The 20,010-nt window shown below is 42.4% G+C and overlaps 1 protein-coding gene across 1 annotated transcript in view; it reads right to left on the bottom strand.

Moving 5' to 3' along the window:
- The window catches only part of LOC101850214 (eIF-2-alpha kinase activator GCN1), a 55,648-nt gene that overhangs the window by 12,249 nt on the left and 23,389 nt on the right, over positions 1 to 20,010 (bottom strand). Inside the window, exons 24-43 of the mRNA XM_005111000.3 lie at positions 18,940 to 19,106; positions 16,810 to 16,995; positions 14,751 to 14,975; positions 14,118 to 14,245; positions 13,382 to 13,574; positions 12,019 to 12,255; positions 11,570 to 11,764; positions 10,409 to 10,655; positions 9,891 to 10,012; positions 9,241 to 9,355; positions 8,339 to 8,518; positions 7,042 to 7,262; positions 5,897 to 6,104; positions 4,844 to 5,040; positions 4,033 to 4,222; positions 3,067 to 3,137; positions 2,416 to 2,631; positions 1,802 to 1,966; positions 1,294 to 1,455; positions 622 to 714 (exon numbers count right to left, since the gene is read on the bottom strand). Of these exons, the coding sequence (XP_005111057.1) occupies positions 622 to 714; positions 1,294 to 1,455; positions 1,802 to 1,966; positions 2,416 to 2,631; positions 3,067 to 3,137; positions 4,033 to 4,222; positions 4,844 to 5,040; positions 5,897 to 6,104; positions 7,042 to 7,262; positions 8,339 to 8,518; positions 9,241 to 9,355; positions 9,891 to 10,012; positions 10,409 to 10,655; positions 11,570 to 11,764; positions 12,019 to 12,255; positions 13,382 to 13,574; positions 14,118 to 14,245; positions 14,751 to 14,975; positions 16,810 to 16,995; positions 18,940 to 19,106 (3,518 nt within the window). The remainder of the gene's footprint in view (positions 1 to 621; positions 715 to 1,293; positions 1,456 to 1,801; positions 1,967 to 2,415; positions 2,632 to 3,066; positions 3,138 to 4,032; positions 4,223 to 4,843; positions 5,041 to 5,896; positions 6,105 to 7,041; positions 7,263 to 8,338; positions 8,519 to 9,240; positions 9,356 to 9,890; positions 10,013 to 10,408; positions 10,656 to 11,569; positions 11,765 to 12,018; positions 12,256 to 13,381; positions 13,575 to 14,117; positions 14,246 to 14,750; positions 14,976 to 16,809; positions 16,996 to 18,939; positions 19,107 to 20,010) is intronic.

Below are 20,010 nucleotides of genomic sequence, written 5' to 3' on the forward strand. Positions count from 1 at the left end.
TTGCATAGTTATAGCAAAAAGTTTCTTCTTTTGTTTGATACCGAAACGAAATTTTTCAGGCCAGTAGTTTTAGTATTAGAGCTGATCGAAGTGCGATCGCGTTACCGACACTTCGAAAGTGTCTCGACTTGTTGAAAAGCGACACAATTGAGTTTGAAAACGAAAATAAGGATGGATTAGAGCAAAAACAAGCATATGGCAAATCAGATGGCTAAGATTTTGATGAAAACGTTGTAGCAAGAGTTTGGGGCGATTCATATTGATCAGACGGAGAAAATCTAGAATTTAGATCTTGGGCCCGACCGCGAGGCTGAGAGTGAGAGAGACGGGTCGAACACCCCGATTGAACTAAAGTTAGAACATTTCCAACAGTTTGCGCCTACATAAAGTTATATTTTTCTGAAACTACATTCAGTTTTCTTTTTCACTTTTATTTTTTCAGGATTTTTGGAATTTGTTTAGTATTTTTAAAATATGTTTTTTAAAGGCTTGTATTCACGGGAGGTGGGTTCCTTCCCCTTGCTTAGGATCTAACAATGGACTTCCCGTCCAGGCCCTTAGGGTGTAATGTGTTAACAAAGACAACGATAACAATAGCAAGAACAAAACAGAATGGTTTACCTGTGGCACGAGGTAGGGAAGCACCACACGGCTCTTGACAGCCATCACCTGCTTGAGGCCATCCAGAGCACGCCCCGACATCTCCTCGTCATTCTGAAAAGTAAACGTTACAATGTTTAAGAAAGCGTTTTACGGCACTTGCAACACACTTAGGTCATGTACGTGCCGAAGATTAGAGGAGTTTCTAAAGAGTAACATACCCATACAAAATTTGTGTTTTTAAATAAAAGAGAATCGATAAAAACAATACATTTTTGACAGGAAGGAAAGAAAGAGCATACCACACCAGAGTGCAAAAAGCAAATGTTGCGACAAAGTTGAACTTTGCCACAAACAGGCACTACAGAGGACACATATCCCCATGAACAGACCACAAAGGTGCCAACTCACTTTGAAAAAATATTTTGAACTTTTCAGATCCTGCGGAAACGTGAGCACAGGAACTCAAAATTTGCGGATCACATTGTCTTACACATCTCGAATCAAGAACATTTTTATATCAAGTTCCCAGTATTAAGGAGTCCAGTATTAGCTGGACATAAGGGAAACGAGGGCAAAAAATAACCAACTACTGAATGGAGAAGAATAGAGAACAGAGAAGAAGAAGAATTATTATTATTATTATTATTATCACTGATGAACTACATGTAATGAAAAAGTGGGATTGCTCACCAGCTGTCTCAGCAGATTGGGCAGGATCTCGTCCAGGGCACGGGCGCCGATGTTGTGGTGCAGGTTGTCAAATGTGTGGGCCGCGGCCGCGCGTACATCAGACAGGGGGTCAGTGAGAGCGCGTCGTACGGTGGGAATCAGACTGTCGGCGAATACTGAAACCTGGGAAAAGTGGAGACACAACAGTTCACCATATGGCACTGGAATAGAGTGTGAAAGTGCAAGCACTGCAGAATTTAAAACAACCAAAGAACTTTACCTCTGTGTCTCTGCTGCTTCATCTCTCTTTCTCTGTCTTCTCTGTATTTTTTTTTTTCTGTTCCTCTGCTTGCTTATCTCTCTCCCTGTCTCTCACTGCCTGTTTACCTGCTCTCTTTCTTTCTTCCTTTCTGCCTCTTTGGATATAAACTCTTCCCCCCCACCCCCCAATCTCTCTCTTTCTCTGTTTCTCCCCATATTTACCTCTTTCTTCCTCATTCTCTATCTCCCCCTTCTCTCTTTCTCTTACATGTTCTTTGCTGGTAGAGGCCATGATCTCAGACAAGCCGATGCAGACACCCTGCCGTTGGTCCGCCTCCTCAGAGTTGAGGCCGCTCTCCAGGATGGGAATGATCTCCGGCAGGACTCGCTCACCAAGTTTACGGACCAGGTCACCCAAAGTCCTCGCGGCAACCTGACACGACAAATAATGATATCAATAACAATGGATACCATTTACATATCATGTATATCTGCGACACTTATCAGGACTTATAATGATATCAATTAAGTAAGACAAATTATAGTGATAATAATAACAAAAGATATCATTTCGGTCATGTATTTCTGTGATGACTTAGCAGAACCTATAATGAGAACAATAATTATGGATCCTATTCATATCTTGCATTATATTGCTGCCACTTAGCAGGACAAATAAAAAGAAGAAGAAGAATCGATCCCATTTCCACATTTTCTTTAAATTTCCCTCTAAGACGATCCAATATCATTTGATCGTATCTTATGTATTAGTATGGTCAAGACTTATTAAGAGTGGTCAGTAATTCCCACAAAAATCATCCATATGACCAACGGCACAAACTTCTAATCACAGACACAAAAAGAGATAAGAGAGGGCCTCACCGTTCTCTTGTCGTGGCTGGTACTGGCCAGACATCCCAGAAGAAGGGTGAACAGGGTCGGAAGGATCTCCCTCAGCGTGCGGGGCGTGTTGGCAACAATGATCTTCCACACGTGCAGAGCGTTCTGACGCACCATCAGCGCCGTGTCGGAGCGGCCCATGTACAGGCCGGACAGGACGCGGTTGCGGCGCTCGTTGCCGAGAGCTCTCATAATGGCCTAACAGGGCGGGGGTGGGGGGAAGCAAAGCAAAGTACTCTTTAGCAAATTTGTTTGAGTAAAGAGAAGTATATCAATGTTAAAGGTATGGATTATGCACAGTTGGGAGACAACAAGAAAAACATACAAGAACAACAGAGGGATAGGTAATATTTAAGATTTTCCACACAATATTTACAAAAAAGACTGAGAATCTAAGAAATAGGAACTTTCATGTTTTATTTTTGGTCTCACGTAGATAAAACCAATCAGTACCCACCCAAACACCCACCACAACCTAATGCAGGGAGGGAGGGAGGGAGGGAGGGGAGAGAGAGAGAGAGAGAGAGAGAGAGAGAGAGAGAGAGAGAGAGAGAGAGAGAGAGCATAAAAACAGGAGACTAAAATCTTAGTTTAAAAATTATAGTATTGCTAAGAGGATGTGAGAGCACCTACATTGTGAGAAGTCTCTGTGCCAAAGTTGTCGTCCTCGCTCGCCGTCTCAGTGGTCATCTTGCCCGACACACCTGTAAAGAAGAACAGAGATGAAGCTAACCATGGCCACAGGAAATATCAACAAGACACACACACACAAAAAAAGAAACAATAAATTAATTTTTTTTTAATGAAACGTAGGGCAAGCCGTTGTCAGGTATCCCCCTTGAAGGCTCACAATGACTCTCTTGGTCGGCCTAGCCTATTTATTAGAAATTTCCATTTCTGTTCCCTGGCGAAATTACAGCACTGCTACCTGCAAGGCATATACTACAACAACTCACTTATTTCATCTTTCAGGGATGACACTGGGATTTTGTGAAAATCACTGAAAATTTACAAAGTTCCATCTGCAAGGAAAAAGACATTTAATAGAGACAACTAATATGGTGTTTAACAGAAAACAAATGTTGACATTACTAATTGAGAGGCAGTGTGGCGAAATCAGGCACTCATCAAAACAATGAAGGTTAAAAAAACTGGCCTTTTGTAGGTTTGGGTATTTTTATCGAATTTTAGTTACTTGGCTCAACACCTTTCCTGCCCATTAAAGAACACATTTCGGTGCAAATTTTACTGAAAATCGTTGATTAAAGGCATAAAAGATATAAATTTTCAGTTTCCACCAAACTAAGAAAATAATCAACTTTGGTGGCCATTTTCTCGTTAATTTTACCTGTGAAACCAGGCGACCCCCACCTCCTTCAATCGTCAATATCTCGACTTGTATCCAAGATAAAGGGATATTTTTTTCACCACAAGCAAGGCAAATTGACAGGCTTTTAAGACTATACCAATAACTCCATCTGCCTCAAAATTGACGAGCGCCCGATTCCACCGCATCGTGACACAATTGTTCTTGTCTGGGAATATAACGGAGGGGAAAAAAAAAACCCACATAAAAAACATTATCCGTGGTCTTTTTACCTGAGACCTTGTAGAGCAAATCTCCTAGCAGCTGCACGGAGCTGTTCCGAATCCTCCAGTTGTCGTCAAACAAGCCTCGCTCCAGCTCAGGAAGCAACAGCTCAACAGCCGTCTCGGCGTACTGGGAGATGATGCGCTTTCCAGCGCGCAGGGCCGTGTCACGAACAAACTCGTTCTCATCGGACAAGGCCTTGGTAAGACAGAAAGTGTAGACACATGACTCATAAACTGAGTTGTTGTTTTTTTAGTAGAGGGTTTTACAGCGCTCGCAACTGCATAAGGTCATATGAGCGCCAAGGGGTGGGTGTCAACAGAGAAGTCTTTACAGGGAATCAGACTTAGACTGCTCACCTCTCTAGCTTCAACAGCACAAAGTCTGCTTCGACTATCAAGGCACCCCAAAATAGCAGGTCACGAGAGAGTGACAAACATACAAAAAAAGTAGAGGAAAAAGACAATAGTAAGGATCCGAAAGAAAAAGCAGCAGTTCCCTGTTGTAGTTCATGCATAGTTATGAGCGTGACATGAGTCAGCCCATTTACAATTCTACTGTGCTTGAACGAGAAATGTCCCCCCTTTGGGAATGGTCTAAAGAATAAACTGGATTATACATCTCGATGGTTGGATGCAAGACTGGGACAAAAAATTAATACAGAGAGTAGGGCAAACATATAGAGAGCATGACAATTTCAGTTTAGCCGTTTGATGTCTAAAAACTTCTTCAGTAACAGCTCACTTATTCTAAACCTTGTCATTGAGGCACATAATTTGTGAAAAATTACAGCTTGAAAGATTAATCCAAGGCTAATACCTGCAAAATGGAAGGCAGAATGGGCCCCACGTAGTGCACAAAGGAAGGGCCAAAGACAGAGGGCAGGTAGATGTAGGTCATAACGTAGCCGTCGCGCACGTGCGGCATCAGGTCTGGCCGCTCTGCTGTCTGGATGATGTCTCCCATCAGCTTCTTCAGCTTGTCATCTCCCATACCACCAATGACCTCGCTCAGACCTGATAGCCAGCAAAAGTGGAAAAATAAATGTTTAATTTGTTTTAGTAAGTGTTTAAATGCACTTGCAACATGATTAAGTCATTTAATTGCCAAAGATTAGAGTTGTTACAAGAGTAACAAACACAAAAAAAGAAGGAGAGATAAGGACGACAGATGTTTGATGGGAAAGAAGGAGCAAACCACATCAAAGCACCTGCCAACCACCCACATCAAGAAAAGAAAAATGTAGACTTGTGAAATCAAATAAAATCACTTAAGCTCCTAAGAGCAAGTAAAAACAAAAAGAAAATCACAGAGAAGTCACACGAAAGTAACTATCTGAGAGAACAAGGGAAGAAAAGAAATGAATTAAGAAATCACATGAAACAAGCCACTATCAATATCGCATGTAATACAAATGTATTTAGAAGAATGTCATACCACAGGCAATTTTCATTGTAGACACTATTCGTTTTTACTGTAAGGTGTCTTGGGCTTGGATTTTCAAGGGTAGACGTAGGAATACCATTATCATTATTATTATTATGATTATCATTATTAGAAGAATATCTACCTAAACAAGATTCCCGGCGACTTGGCCAGCAATAAATGCCAGCAGCATGACGGTTAAACAGTTACAATTGATAAGCAATTGTAAACATAGTGCTAATATGATCTGTAACTTTGAGTCTCCATGTGTGTGTGTTTCCACGGGGTCTGAAAAATTCAGGATTTTCTTCTTCTTTTTTTTTTGTAGGCAGTTGGCACCTATGTTTTATTGATAGTTTCCAGCAATGGAAGAAATTGTCAAGTGTATTTTCACTGGTATTGCAGCACAATATATACAAGTGCAAGTCACCCACACAAGCCACTGACCTTGAGCTGCGCCAGAGCGGTCGACGGAGCTGTTCTCCGACACCAGCTTCTCCATGAGCCAGGGCAGGAGCTCCTGGAACGTGTCCTCGCCCATGCCGCGCACCATGGCACCGAGCGCACGCGCTGACACGCTACGCACCTCGGGCACGGGGTCTAGCAGGCACTGCTTCAGGCCGGGGATCACAGAGGGCAGGTACGGGGACAGGTCCTGGGGACATTCGAGAAAATTTGTGATTTCGTTTGTTTTGGTAGAGGGTTTTACAGAGCTCGCAACTGCCTAAGGTCATATGAGCGCCAAGGGGTGGATGTCAACAGAGAAGTCCTTACAGGGAATCAGGCTTACTCTGCTCACCTCTCTAGCTTCAACAGCACAAATCTACTTCGACTATCAAGGCACCCCAGGAATAGCATGTCACAGGAGTGTGACAAACATACAAAAGAAGTAGAGGAAAATGATGATAGTAAGGATTAGGAAAGAAAAAGCAGCAGTTCCCTGTTGTAGTTCAGGCACAGTTATGAGCATGACATTGTTGGATCAGCCCATTAACAATTCTACGGAGAAAAGTCCCCCCTTTTGGAATGGCCTAAAACACTTCAGTCAGTGGCACTGCCCTGGGGGGTAAATTTGTGATTATTGCATGTGTTTTATTATTATTATTATTATTATTAACATTAATTTTATTCTTATCATTATTATCATAATGCCCACATCATCACTATTTACAGCAAACTGTAGGCAGGCTGTTTGGACACTGCCTGTCAGAGCTAACCTGGGCTGAGAGTGATGCAAAGTCCCAGAAGAAAGACCAAGATACTCTATATACACAAATTCTCTCCACATGGGAATCAAATTGGGGTCTTCTGCATGGAAAACTACTCCACCACTGGTACCGGTCAATTACCATCACAGAGTAAAAAAACAAGAAGCACGAAGAAGCAAGAAAAAAGAAAGACCTGATTTTCGTTTTGATACCCCTCACTTTCTGGTTGGTAAAGGAAAACATGACGCCCTGTAAAAGAAATATCCCCACTGAGATAACACACAAAAAGAAGGAAAACAAAAACAAAACAAAATAATTAAAAAAAAAAAAATAAAAAAAACCCAAAGGAAAGACACAACATTCTTTTCGTCCCATCTCACTCACCTTCTGGTCTGTGAGCGAGTACATGTTGCCCATGATCTGAGCGGCCATCTTGCGGGTGTCAGTGGTGCGGTCCTGGAAGGCCCGCTGGATGACCGGCATGATGAGTGCCAGGGACGGCGCGTCCACAAAGTGAACAAACTTGGTCAACAACAGTTTCTCCAGACACGTGGTCGTCTTGCGTGTGGGCTCCTGCAGAGCCTCCAGCAGGTTCGGTACAATTGCTGAGGAACAAAAAAAACCCAAAAACAACCCTAATAAAAAAAATTCTAAATAATAATAATAATAAATTGCATTTATATAGCGCATTTCCACAAAGAAGTGCTCAATGCACTTTACAATAATACAAAGAACATATGCAGCGCACAGCTCCTATAGTAATCCTCTTTCTCTCACTCTCTTTGTCTCACTCTCTTTTCCTCACTCTCTCTCTCCAGTACACCCTTGAGTAAAGACAATCCCACAAAGCTTACCCAGACACCCGCGCACACATTGATGAAATCACACAGTCATATATTCTTACAGAACAGAACAGCAGGAATAAACGATACAGAGAGAACATAAATAGAATGGATGACTTAATTGATCCTTGCTGAAACTGACCACTGAAACTGACTGATTGATAACTTTCTAAATACCCAATCAGTTTTACTTTTAGTAAGAGTTTTTACAGCACTTGCAACACAAATAGGTCTTATAAGTGCCAAAGATAACAGGTGTTACAAGAGAGTAATAAATACATAAAAGAGGGAGGAAAGAAAAGCACAATAGATATTTGATTGAAAAAAAAAAAAGAGTAAACCACACCAAAGCACCCGCTAACCACCCACTGCTTTGCTGGTCAGCACAGCATCCTGATGAGTGCTCAGGCTCAAGGATACACCAGAGACCACACACACCAGAGTCCACACATCTCATAGCCATTTACTGACATTACGTGACCCTGAGCTCACTAACTCCTTACCACTCTGACACATGAACAATTTGCATTTTTGAGTAAACAGTGCTATGAATGAGCAAGACAGCCTAGTGGGTGGTTGGTGGGTGCTCTTGTGTGGTTCGCTCTTTCTTTCCTATCAAAAGTCTATTGTCCTTATCTCCCCTTCTTCTTTTTATGTTTGTTACTCTCTTGTAACACCTCTAATCTTCTGGCGCTCATATGACCTTATGCAGTTGCAAGCCCCGTAAAACCTCTATTAAAACTAAAAAGACAGCCCAACAGACAAACTTATGTGGACTACAACCTTATTTCGACAGAAATAGATACATGAAGAATCACAACAGTTCACTCGCCACCTACCTTGAATTTCCGGGTTCCGGATGACGGATCCGATCTGCTGCAGGGCCTGAGAGCCTGCCTTCTGTACCTTGAGATGGGAGTCTGTGAGCACCTCGGTCAGCTTGGGTACAATGCTAGGCAGACACGCCGACAGCTGTTTGGGAGCACAAAACGCCATGGCTCCCAGCAGCTCCACAGATCCTGAGGACAAAATGTTCTCTCTTTTACCTTCTATTCTTTAACGTAAGAACGTATAATAATAATAATATCAATAATAATAATTGTAATAATAATAATAATAATAACAATACTAATACTAATAAAAATATTAATACTAAAATTAATAACAATAATAATAAACTGCATTTGTACGGTGCATTTCCAATAGGAAACCGCTCAGTACACTTTACAATGATACAGAGCACATAGTTCCATAGATCTTTACACACCCACCCTCCCTTCCTCCCTCTCTCTCAGCTTTTTAAAAAAAGAAATCTTTCCCAACCTGCCCACAAAATAGATTAGATGTCTAAGACGACCACTGTTCCACTCGACAATATGTGCTTGTCTTCCACAGGTTGGCTGCATATCCTCCCAGCCTCATGTCTACTCAAAGGGCCTCTTGTGCTTCATTTTCAAACAATATCATTATTTATCTTCCCGACTTCAGGATTTACAAGCGCAGCATCAAGCTTGACATTTTCTAGAGACTTGTCCAAGACAAACACCAGTACAAATGACCACTTCCCCCTTTGTTTCTTTTCTAAATGCACAGGAGGAATATTGCCATTTAAAGATGACCACTTTCCCCCTCATCAATGATTTTTGGTCATCTCAAAAAAGTAAAACTGTATCTATTTTGGTTCAGGAAGAAAGTTTGATGCTATATATAGTAGAAAAAACACAACAATTCCACCACTCACCAGCTTTGGTTCTCCACGCGTCCTCCTCCAAACCTTTGAGCAGCGAGGGAAGCACAAGTTTCACTCCGTGGGCACTCAGGTTCCTCATTACAGACTTGGCACAGTCGTCAGCTGCCTGTTCCAGAGAGAGGGACATTGGTTAGTTCGATTAGTTTAGTTTTAAAAAGTTATACAGCACTTGCAACATAATAAGGTCATATAAGTGCTGAAGGTTAGAGTTAGAGGTGTTAAAAGAGAGTAACAAACATAAAAAAGGAGGAGAGATAAAGACGACAGATGTTTGATATGAAAGAGGGAGCAAACCATAGAGCACCCGTCAACCACCCGCCCGGTCCTATTGAAGTACAATCAGTAACTTGTTATAGTTTGTTTGTTTATTTGTCAGAATAAAGAGAACACATTGACATGATTACTGTCATTTAGTGCAGGGGAAAAAGCAGGACACACAGACAGAAACAACAAAAGGTAAGAAAAGAAATAGGACTTTCCAGTGGCGCCCTCATACCAATCACAAACTTGTTTCCTCTACACAGCATTATCCACACACAATGGCCATTTAAGTACTTTTCAGAACCAGCTATAGACATCTCCGAGGAAAGGACTGAACCTCGAACCCCCCAAATCCAGAATGTCACGACAAAGGCACTGACCTCTCTGACGTACTGGTTGTTGTCGCCAAAGCAGAGCAGCAGATGTTGAATGATGTGAACGATGTACGGCTCAAACAGTCGGCCCAGCATGCTGCACAACATCTCAAAGGCCAGCAGAGCACCTGGAATTACAGTAAAATTCGTTGTGACAACTCTACTGTCTTCTTCTTCCACAGTTCACTGAAGAGGAGGAGGAGGAGGAGGAGGAGGAGGAGGAGGAGGAGGAGGAAGGAGGAGGAGGAGGAGGAGGAGGAGGAAGGAGGAGGAGGAGGAGGAGGAGGAAGAAGAAGAATAAGAAGAGAACAACAACAACAACAACAACAACAACAACAACAACACAAAAGAGGCGGTGGCCCTGGCAAAGAGTACACTCTTCGGGGCTCCAAACATTTCGAACGGATAGACTACCACACACACACACAACAACAACAACAATGACAACAACAACAACAACGACAAAGACAAAAACAACAACAACAAGACCAAGATTAAGAAGAAGACACATAAAGATGGCTGACCTTCTCTCTTCCGGGGGTTCTTCTTGTCCTGGATGGCCTCGGTGAGCGTGTCCATGACCTGCTGCTGCTTCAGCGCCAGGATACCCATACCCTTGACCAGTCCGGCCAGACCGTAGGCCGCGCCCTTCCGCTCGCCGTAGTTCTCAGAGTCCAGCAGGTGCAAGAGGAGCTTGGACACCAGGCCCGGTGCATCCGGCTTGATGGACGGTACCAGGGCCGGCAGACAGTTGGCCACAGCTTCCTGGACCTGGTTGACACACACACATATACATACAGTGGTCTTTTAGTTTTAGTAAGAGTTTTACAGCACTTGCAACACAATAACGTCATATTAGAGAAGATTAGAGGTGTTACAAGAAAGTAACAAACACACAAAAACATGAGGGGAGATAAAGACGATAGATGTTGGAGGAAAGAAGAAGCAAACTACACCATGAGTGCCAAGGGGTGGATGTCAACAGAGAAGTCCAAATAGGGAATCAGGCTTACTTTGCTCACCTCTCTATTCTCAACAGCACAAAATCCGCTTCGACTATCAAGGCACCCCAGAAATAGCAGCTCACAAGAGAGTGACAAACATACAAAAGAAGTAGAGGAAAACGACGATAGTAAAGATGAGGAAAAAAAAAGCAGCAGTTCCTCCTATGTTGTTCCGGCACAGTATGAGCATGACATTGATAAATCCGCCCATTTACAATTCTACTGTGCATAAAATCATGCTTTGGAAATGGCCTAAAGACAACTTCAGACAGTAGCACTGCTCTGGTGGGGGGGGGAGTAAATACTTTACACTGCCCCGAATGACACAATTTAGATAAATAAGAAGGCAGAAGGTTCAACGAATATAAATTGTTTAGTGTCATGTTCTAGAGAGACAGACAGGCACAGTGAAAGAAAGACAAGCGGACAGAGAGAAAGAGAGACATACAGATGGACAGACATAAAAATGGAGAGAAGCAGACAGAGAGAAAGAAGGACAGACAGAAGAAAGCCAGACAAACAAACAGACACAGGGTTAGAGAGAGACATCAGTTAACGGAAAGAGAAATCACAGAACAGACAGAAAAAGTGAGTTACATGCACATAAAGAAAGAATGAGACAGACAGACAGAGGGAAAGAAAGGAGAGAAAGATAACAGACAAGAGCACATGTGCCCTTACCTCCTGCGATGGTGTGGAGAGAGCAGCGATGAGCTGAGCCACAATGGGCTTCACTTTGGGGTTATCCGAGTCCAAATGGCGCGCCAGGTTGCCCATGAGAATCACAATGCTCTGGCGCACGGGGTCGTAGTCAGCCGTGTCGGGCGCGGTGATGAGGAAACGCTCAAAGACCGGCAGGAGGGTGTTCACATTTTCCTAATGGAGACACACACACGAGACATCATAGAAGCCACAAGGCCAACAGCTTGCCCTTTGTGGAACTGGATCCGAACCACAGTTTCATAATCACGTTGTTATGCTCTAACCATGTACCTGGTTTCTTGAAAGTTTTCAACTCATAGAAAAAAACACCCAAAAAAACGAAAAACATTCTCTCTTAAAACATACAAAAGACATTACGTGCAGCCCACAGTGCTTAGTGTAGAAACAGAATAAGCAAGAGCTGTTACCTTTCCATGCACCTGCACAGCGGCCAGAGCAGCGTCCCTCATGCCAGACCTGACCGAGGCGGCTCGGTCGCTCAGAGCGGTCGGCACAAAGAACTCAAACAGCACCGGGATCTGGTCCTCGGGCAGCAGGGGCGACAACTGCTTTAAGGCCAGGGCGATGCCCGAGCGGGCCGGCCACATGTCTGGGGGCTGCTCCTCCTTCAGTCTGCCAAACTCATCCACTTGAGGGGGAGGTAGCTGCAGGGAAGAAGAAATCCAACACATGTTTGTAAATGCAATTGTGGCTCAGTGTGGTGGAATCAGGCGCTCCTCAATTTTTGGTCATAAGGGGTTATTGGTATCATTTTAAAGCCGGTTGATTCGCCTTGCTTTTGGTGAAAAAAGTCAAGATATTTGTGACTGGAGGAGGTGAGGGTCATCTGGTTTCAGAGATAAAAGTAGTGAGAAAATAGCAGCTAAAGTTTGCCAACTTCCTTAGCTTGAGAGGCCTTAGAAACTGAAAATTTACATTTTTTGTGCCTTTAATCAATGTTTTTCAGTAAAATCCACACAGAAATGTGTTTTTAAATTAACATAAAAGTTGTGATGTCTATTTTTTAAAATTAGAACAAAACTGCCTGACGGCAAGAAAAACACCAGTTCCTTAGATTTCAACATTTTGACAAGTGCCTGATTTCATCAAGATGCCTCACAATAATCCTTATCATTACCGTTATTATTGCAGTAAGCAGAACACCTCCCCCCCCCCCCAAAAAAAAATTATCGGTGGAAAACTTGAATATTAGAAGTTTTATAACATCATAAATTATGTCCAACTTCTCGCCCATTTAGGCTTCTTCAGGAAAATAATTATCATTATTATTATTATTATTACTACTATTATTACTATTATTATAATCATAACGTTTTATGCCCCTCACTGACACAATTCAAACAGTCGACAAGGCGCATTTCTTCCACCCTGCCAGTCAGAAATCGACATGGGTCAACTGGAATACAGCATCCCAGCAGACAGTCAGAGATTCAGTCGAACCTGTTCTAACTGTCATCTGTCTGAGACAACCACCTGAACAAACGACCACTTCCCACTACCCCCTCTGCGTCTTTTCATATCATAATGACACTGTCCAAGATGTCAGCCGGTCTAAAACAATCCTTTTCTCCTTAAAAATGGCGACCATTTCGGACAATTTCATCAGCACTAAACCCAAAATGTTGTTTTTATGTTTCTCAGAAAAACGCTCTCATCAGCTTTTCTTTTTTCTTCTTTCTTTCTTAGCGGGGTGGGGATGGAGATGGCACGAAGGCTGTTCTTTCTTAGAATCTTACAGCCTTCCAAAATAAAGGTGAGCAAAAAACTTACATAAAGTTTCTCCTGATACAGCTCCAGCAAGGTGTGCAGTGTGGCTGGCACATACGTCTGGTGCTTCTCCAGGACCTGTGAGAGCGCCATGGCAGCGCCGGTGCGCACCACTTCCTGGTCGTGGGTGGTGTCGGGCACGATGGCCGTGCACAGCTCCTCGTACGGCTCCTCCAGGCCCAGCTCCTCGCGCAGACTGATGCACGGAGGAGTAGCAGAGTAGGGAGGGTACACATGTAAAGTATATGTCATTGGGGGGACAACTATAATCAATTTGTGCTAGAAGGTAAAAGCAAGACACAAGAAAGAAACAACAGAGAGAAAGAAAAGAAGAACAACATACCAATGGGACTCTTCAACCGCCTGCACATTGATACTGGTATTAGGTGTGTGGGGGGGGGGGGGGGTGGGAGGAGAAATACTTCTATGCAGTTTCAATGCTGTAAATATCATATTCTCCGCCATAAAAACATAAAAATAAATTAATTTCGAGACCTTCCCATTAGGAGTTCGAACCAAAGTCATCAGCCTCATAATTTGGCAAGTTACCAACTAACCTAACTGAGAGCTCAGTTGAAGGCAAACATTCAACAGTGCTAACAAAAGACTTAGAAAGAGAAGACAGTAAAGAAGTAAGGCAAGACAATAGATGATTTTCAATGTTCACTGATTTTCATAGGACCTACAGAAGGGGTAGGGGGGAGAGAATCTCTAAACATAAAGTTGTCAGGTGACTCACTTATTGGCCAGTTGCTGTATGGGAGCCTGTGGGTCGCTGCATGCCACCCACACATGGCGGGCCACCAACACAGCCAGGTCGTAGTTCTCGTCAATAGAGGGCAGCACTTCGTTCAGTTCACACAGGCACTGGAGGGTGAGAGGGGGGAGATGGGGGGGAAGAAGTATGATCAAGTCAGGTGAGCAGCTACTTCAAATTTTATTAAATGCTCACTTAGAAGCAAATCAGTTGCAATAAATAATACATAATTGAATACATGCTATAAGTGTGTATTTCAACAGAATAATAGGTCAAATCCATACGGTCTGACAGTAGTTTGAACAACATCAGGTTTTTATCTGGAAAACTGATTGGGGTATTTCACCAACATTCCTGGACTTTCTTTACAAACTTGCATTCAGTAACCATTTAATTCACAGGGTCCCCTGCTATTTCTATTATTTCGAAATCATAACTACAAAATTTCGCAAGAGTTGCTGTAGACCCAATTCAGCAAAGACAGTCCTAAAAAGATGCATGACTTTGTCACAAAGCTAACAAAAAGCATGAAAGCTCTCGATTAATTTTGCCCAAGAAGTAAAAGCAACACCCAAAATTCTGAACAACCCTTAGTACGGCGAGCCTGGCTCTTACCTGCAGAGCCACATCTCTGACGGCGGTCGCCGGGGAGTGCAGCGCTTCAAGCAACACCTCCACCTCGTCAGGGGCTACCTCTGTGGCTCCTGGCTCTCCGTTGGCCGCCCGGGCCACTTCCAGAACTGCTTCTGTGGCCGCCTGCTGTACCTCAGCCCCACAAGTGCCCACGGCATTCAGACACAGAGAAAACAGCTCCCGTCTCGGCAGTAGGTCCGGGTCGTACTAGCCACAGGATCACAAGACAAAAATCATCATCATCCGATCACACATATATGTTTTCTTATCCTATCAGAGGTCTCAAAACGAAATTCTTAGCAACAAATCATAGACCTGCATGTGAGCCTCAACCAGATTGTCTGAAAATTTTGCACAACCCCCCCCCCCCCCACAAAGAGCTTTTGTGGGTGTCATAAGGAAGGACTTCCGAGTAACGAGCGACCACCCCAACAAACACAACAAAGAAGAGACCTAACCCTACCCCTACCCCAAAAAAGAACCTGCAACGAGCCTCATGTGAAAAGGCCAGCAGAAGTCCAAAATGAAAAACATTTTTAAAATTAAAAAACCACACTCCAAAACAAACAAGGCTTACAAGGAGCATAATATAATGGCCTAGATCTACATCTACATATTGCTAGATCTAAATGAACTAAATCTATAATAATAGGGTTTGATACAATAACACAATAGAATTGGAATATGAATCCTCCATATAGATCTAGTAAACTAAATAAATCTAGATTTAGATCTAGAAGAACAAGTGAATAGGATCTAGGAAGAGGCCTTGAACTAGATCTAGAAATCCGCATCCGATTCCGAACAGAGGGGCTCAGCTGAGTCTAGATTCTAAATAAATAAATAATTCACGCACCTGATGAAATGCCTTTTACCAACATTAATATTAAAGCACAACCTTTGATAGGGTTTGACAAAATAGAAATGGAATATGAATCCTCCATTGAGGTCTATAATGATCTAGAGTATATAAATCTAGATCTAGATCTAGATTCTATTATCTAAGTGAGTCGGACTGAAATGAATCCACACGATCTGAACAATTGAATTTGTCAACAAAACGAAATTCAAAATGGCCGCTCGAGCACGAAACTGAAAGTAAATAATTTAGGTCGTCGTCCTTTTTCGTATTCGCATTTCTACTCAGGTTCCGACAATTATGTCGGAAGCGCCGACGTTGGCAGTCGGCACGAAAACGAAAGTGCCGACAAAGCCGGCAGGAGAAAAGGGGGACGCTGGCAGTCGGCCAGGCCTCGCACTACGCACATTGACTGATACAGGTGGGCCTAGCGATAGCATCGGCCGCCTCGCGGGTCGGGTCGCGTCGCGATTGTCGGATTTCAGACGATTGTCGGCAAACATGCAGGTCTAAAATCAAACCTCTCTTATCCAATTTCACAGCGACATTTGAAAGACCAAGGCCTTTACATTTTACTCCATTTACAGATTCCTGTCACTCTCATAAAGAAAGCATGTTATATTATGCTGCAAGTGTAATGGGAGTACACAACATCTTTTTGAAGCACCCTATAGGTGGTATATCCTTCGATATGCAGATAATTTCAAACATAAAATGTAATATGGGTATATTTTCAAGCTGCAAGACAGGAAATATAATATAAACTCATTTATTCCTTTAGGTTTTAGTAAAAGTATTACGGCACTTGCAACACAAGTAAACCATATAAGTGCTAAAGATTAGAGATGTAATACAAGAGTACTATACAAAAATAAATGAGGAGAGATATGGACAGCAGATGCTTGATGTGAAAAAAGAAGCAAACCACACAAGCGCCCATTGACCACTTACATTCATTCCTTAAGTTCGTACCCTCCTGCAACGTTGTAATAGCTTTTAAAAGTTCTTAAACATTGCAGTTCAGGACCACTATAAAAGAAGCTGTACAGGCCGACCGATGAACTGAGCAGGACGGCCCAGTATATGATAGATACCAGACTTCAAGTGTGATGTGATCTAGAAAAAGAAGCGGTTGAGGACATTATTACCGGATTTAAAAAGCAATGACTCTGGCGCACTCACCACATCGATGGCCTGAGCATCCTCGGCTGTCCTCCGCATCTTGGCGTGCTCCCGCACCAGCACAAGAGCCTGGCAGCAGACGGTAGAGTCGCCCTTGACGGCAAAACCTCCTTTCTCCAGGACACGCTGAAGCAGGTAGTAACTGTAGCAAAAGCTGGGGCCAGGCAGGAGCTTTTTCGCATCCTTCTGTTGGGAGAAAGACAAGAGAACAAAAGAACCACTTGAATCCTTCCTTTCTCACAAGTAGTCAGGTCATATTATTCATCAAAATGAGAAAAGAACAAACCAACAAACATGTCCCTGTAAATTGTTAAACACTACTGCAGAGGCAATCATGGAGCAGGAGGCAGGAAAATGATGGCGGGTATTTAATCTGAAATTCAATTTTTATTTTAAAAAACCATTGTCATAATATTCATAATAATAATAATAAAACAATAATAAAAATAATAATAGTAGTATTAATAATACATTTATGACATAGCAAAAAACAAAAATGGCAAAACAATCTTTATTTCACGAATATTCATCATGATAATCACAATAACAATAATAATTATGATTATGGCATGTCAAAGTAACAAATGATAATTACAAAAGTTACAAATAATAATTACAAAACAATAATAACAAACAACCACCAAAAAAATGGACTGCATTTATACAGCACAAAATTTGAGCTTTGAGAATGCTGTAATATGCAACGATGACATGAGCCAGCATGCTCTGAGCACTTCCGCAGCGAGGCCTCTTTTCTGTTAATAAAAGACCCGAGAGGTGTTTAGTTTTAGTAAGAAATTTACAGCACTAGCAAAACAATAAGGTCTGGTCACATTGGTACCGCAGATTGGAAGTTTTACAAGAGAGTAACTGTAACAGTATATCTTGGACCATAATGTATTGGTGTAACTGTTGTGAGCCCGACAAGGGAAACTACTGTTCAAGCAGGAGGAAGGCTCTCCAATACAGTAACTCAGTAAAGCTTGTACTGGGCGGCTAACCAACATGGCGTGTTCGTTCTGTATCTTGTGTTAATTATATTTAAGGTATCTGTGGTCTATCCAGGTTGATATCGACCATCCACACCTTTGCAGTAACAAACATTTAAAAAAGGAGAGATAAAGATGATAGATATTTGATAGGAAAGAAGAAGCCGACGACACCACAGTACCCACAAGTTTATGTTCACATTACGCGACCTCAGTGCTTTCTTGTCGTATCTCCATTTTTTTAAACGGTGAAAACAGTTCATAAAAAGAGTGAACTTAACTCTTTTTATCCGGGCTACGAGTATACTCGTAACGAGGACCAGTCCGGGCTACGAGTATACTCTGAACAGCGATACGGTCTCGTCAAAGAAGCTAGTTCTGCTTGTAATTACCAAGATACGCAAATACGGCGATGGTAGCTCTGTCTGAATATTTTATTTTTCCAATGAACAGTGGTTTCTTTGTTTTTTATGGGTGTAGAAGCTTGAAAGATGTCTCGAAAACGCACATTCACGATCGACGAAGTACTTTTTGAAGTGGCGCTGGGTTGTGAGGGGGAATGATACTAATTTGACGAAAGTGACTCTGAAATAAGTGCCGTAAATTCTGTAGTGGATGATAAGAAACAGGACTTAGACTCATCTAATAGCGATTCAGATCATGGTGAAGGGGTCAGTACTGGAATTTGTGCTCGATGGGTAGGGCTAGATCTAGATCTATAAAATCCAATGGGAAGTCGTGGGCGCGGCAATCAGGGTCAAGTTCGAGGGTGGAATAAACCTCAAAATCTACTTTGTGCAATTGGTGTAATTCTTAACCACATACATTTAAAAAAACTACATTCAATTTCTAATATAACTGCAAAATGTCCTTAAAACCTTAGAATAAATGTAAGAATTATAGCACTTTGAACTATACGCACTGACTTCCGACTCATACAGCGTGGCGGCCCCAGGACTGGTACAGAGTCCGTGGGGGTACAGCTAGGATAAAAAGAGTTAAGAAGAAGTCACATTTTCACAGTTTAAAAAAATGGGAGATACGACAAGAAAGCATTGAGGTCGCGATTGGTGTAGGGGTCAGACTTGCTAGTTCAGCCCCACATGCCCACGACAGGACAGGAGAGGAGAAGAGAGGGTACCTGGCTCTCCTCCAGCTCATTCTCCTGCGGCTCGTCTGGGACACACAGCGCGTACAACTGCCCGACAGCGCGGCTGCTCTGACTCAACTGCTTCTCCTCCGTCCAGGCGCGGCTGAGAGGACAGGCTGGCTCAGACAGCCTCAGGGTGGCGTGGCTCACCAGCTCCGCTGAAAGAAACAAGGACAAATGGAAATACTTCCGATTTTAGCTTTATTCAGGGCCAGTGGGGCACCTAGAAATCGTGTTTTGGTGTCAAATTATGCAAATCGGGGTTATTACATATTATAGTAACTGGACATTTCCTAAACAATATCCAGAAACATATGTAAGCCTTGCTACACCCTAAAGCTGAGTTTTGTGTGTCAGGTTTCTCTGCGAAAGCACATGTTTTCCAGCCTTTTATAACCTTTATCGGCTGTTTCCTTACAATCTTATTGTTTCACACATCATCCCATTTTTCTGCTCTGTTTCTCGTTCAATTTCAATGTAACTTTCACAGGATACCAACAACACCTAGTTCTAAATTTCGGCTTGTTGAATTTTTGATAAACGGAGTAGCCTTTGATTTATGGGCTTAAAAAGCATGAATTTTCAATTTTTTTCACTTTTTTTTGCAACATCCCAATTGTAAGTGTCATACAATAAAAACTAAGGCTTATATCAAAATTTCAACTAGCCAAATTTAAGAGCTACATATTTACTGTTGGCAAGCCAAGTTAGAAGTGAAGCAGTTGATAAATAAGGCAATAAAATGGGATTGAAAAAGGTACACAAAATCCAATATGGCTGCTGGTTTCCATAGCAATCGATTCACAATATACTTTTTAAACTATTGATTTTAAATCCCCAATAACACACAATGTCCTACAGCAAATATGGGTACTCTAGGCCTTGTAATAGCCAAAATAGACCTCAGGTGCCCCACCAGCCCTTAAGAGTTTTACTGCATTGGCAACACAATTAGGTCATGTAAGTGCTGAAGACCCAGACAATTTCAGAAATCCAGATTTCCGGATTTATCCAAAAAAAAGGGCACTTCTGACAAAGAAATAGAATAGCCCAGACCCACCG

This window comes from Aplysia californica, unplaced genomic scaffold (assembly GCF_000002075.1).
Source record: "Aplysia californica isolate F4 #8 unplaced genomic scaffold, AplCal3.0 scaffold00983, whole genome shotgun sequence".
NCBI lineage: Eukaryota > Metazoa > Mollusca > Gastropoda > Aplysiida > Aplysiidae > Aplysia > Aplysia californica.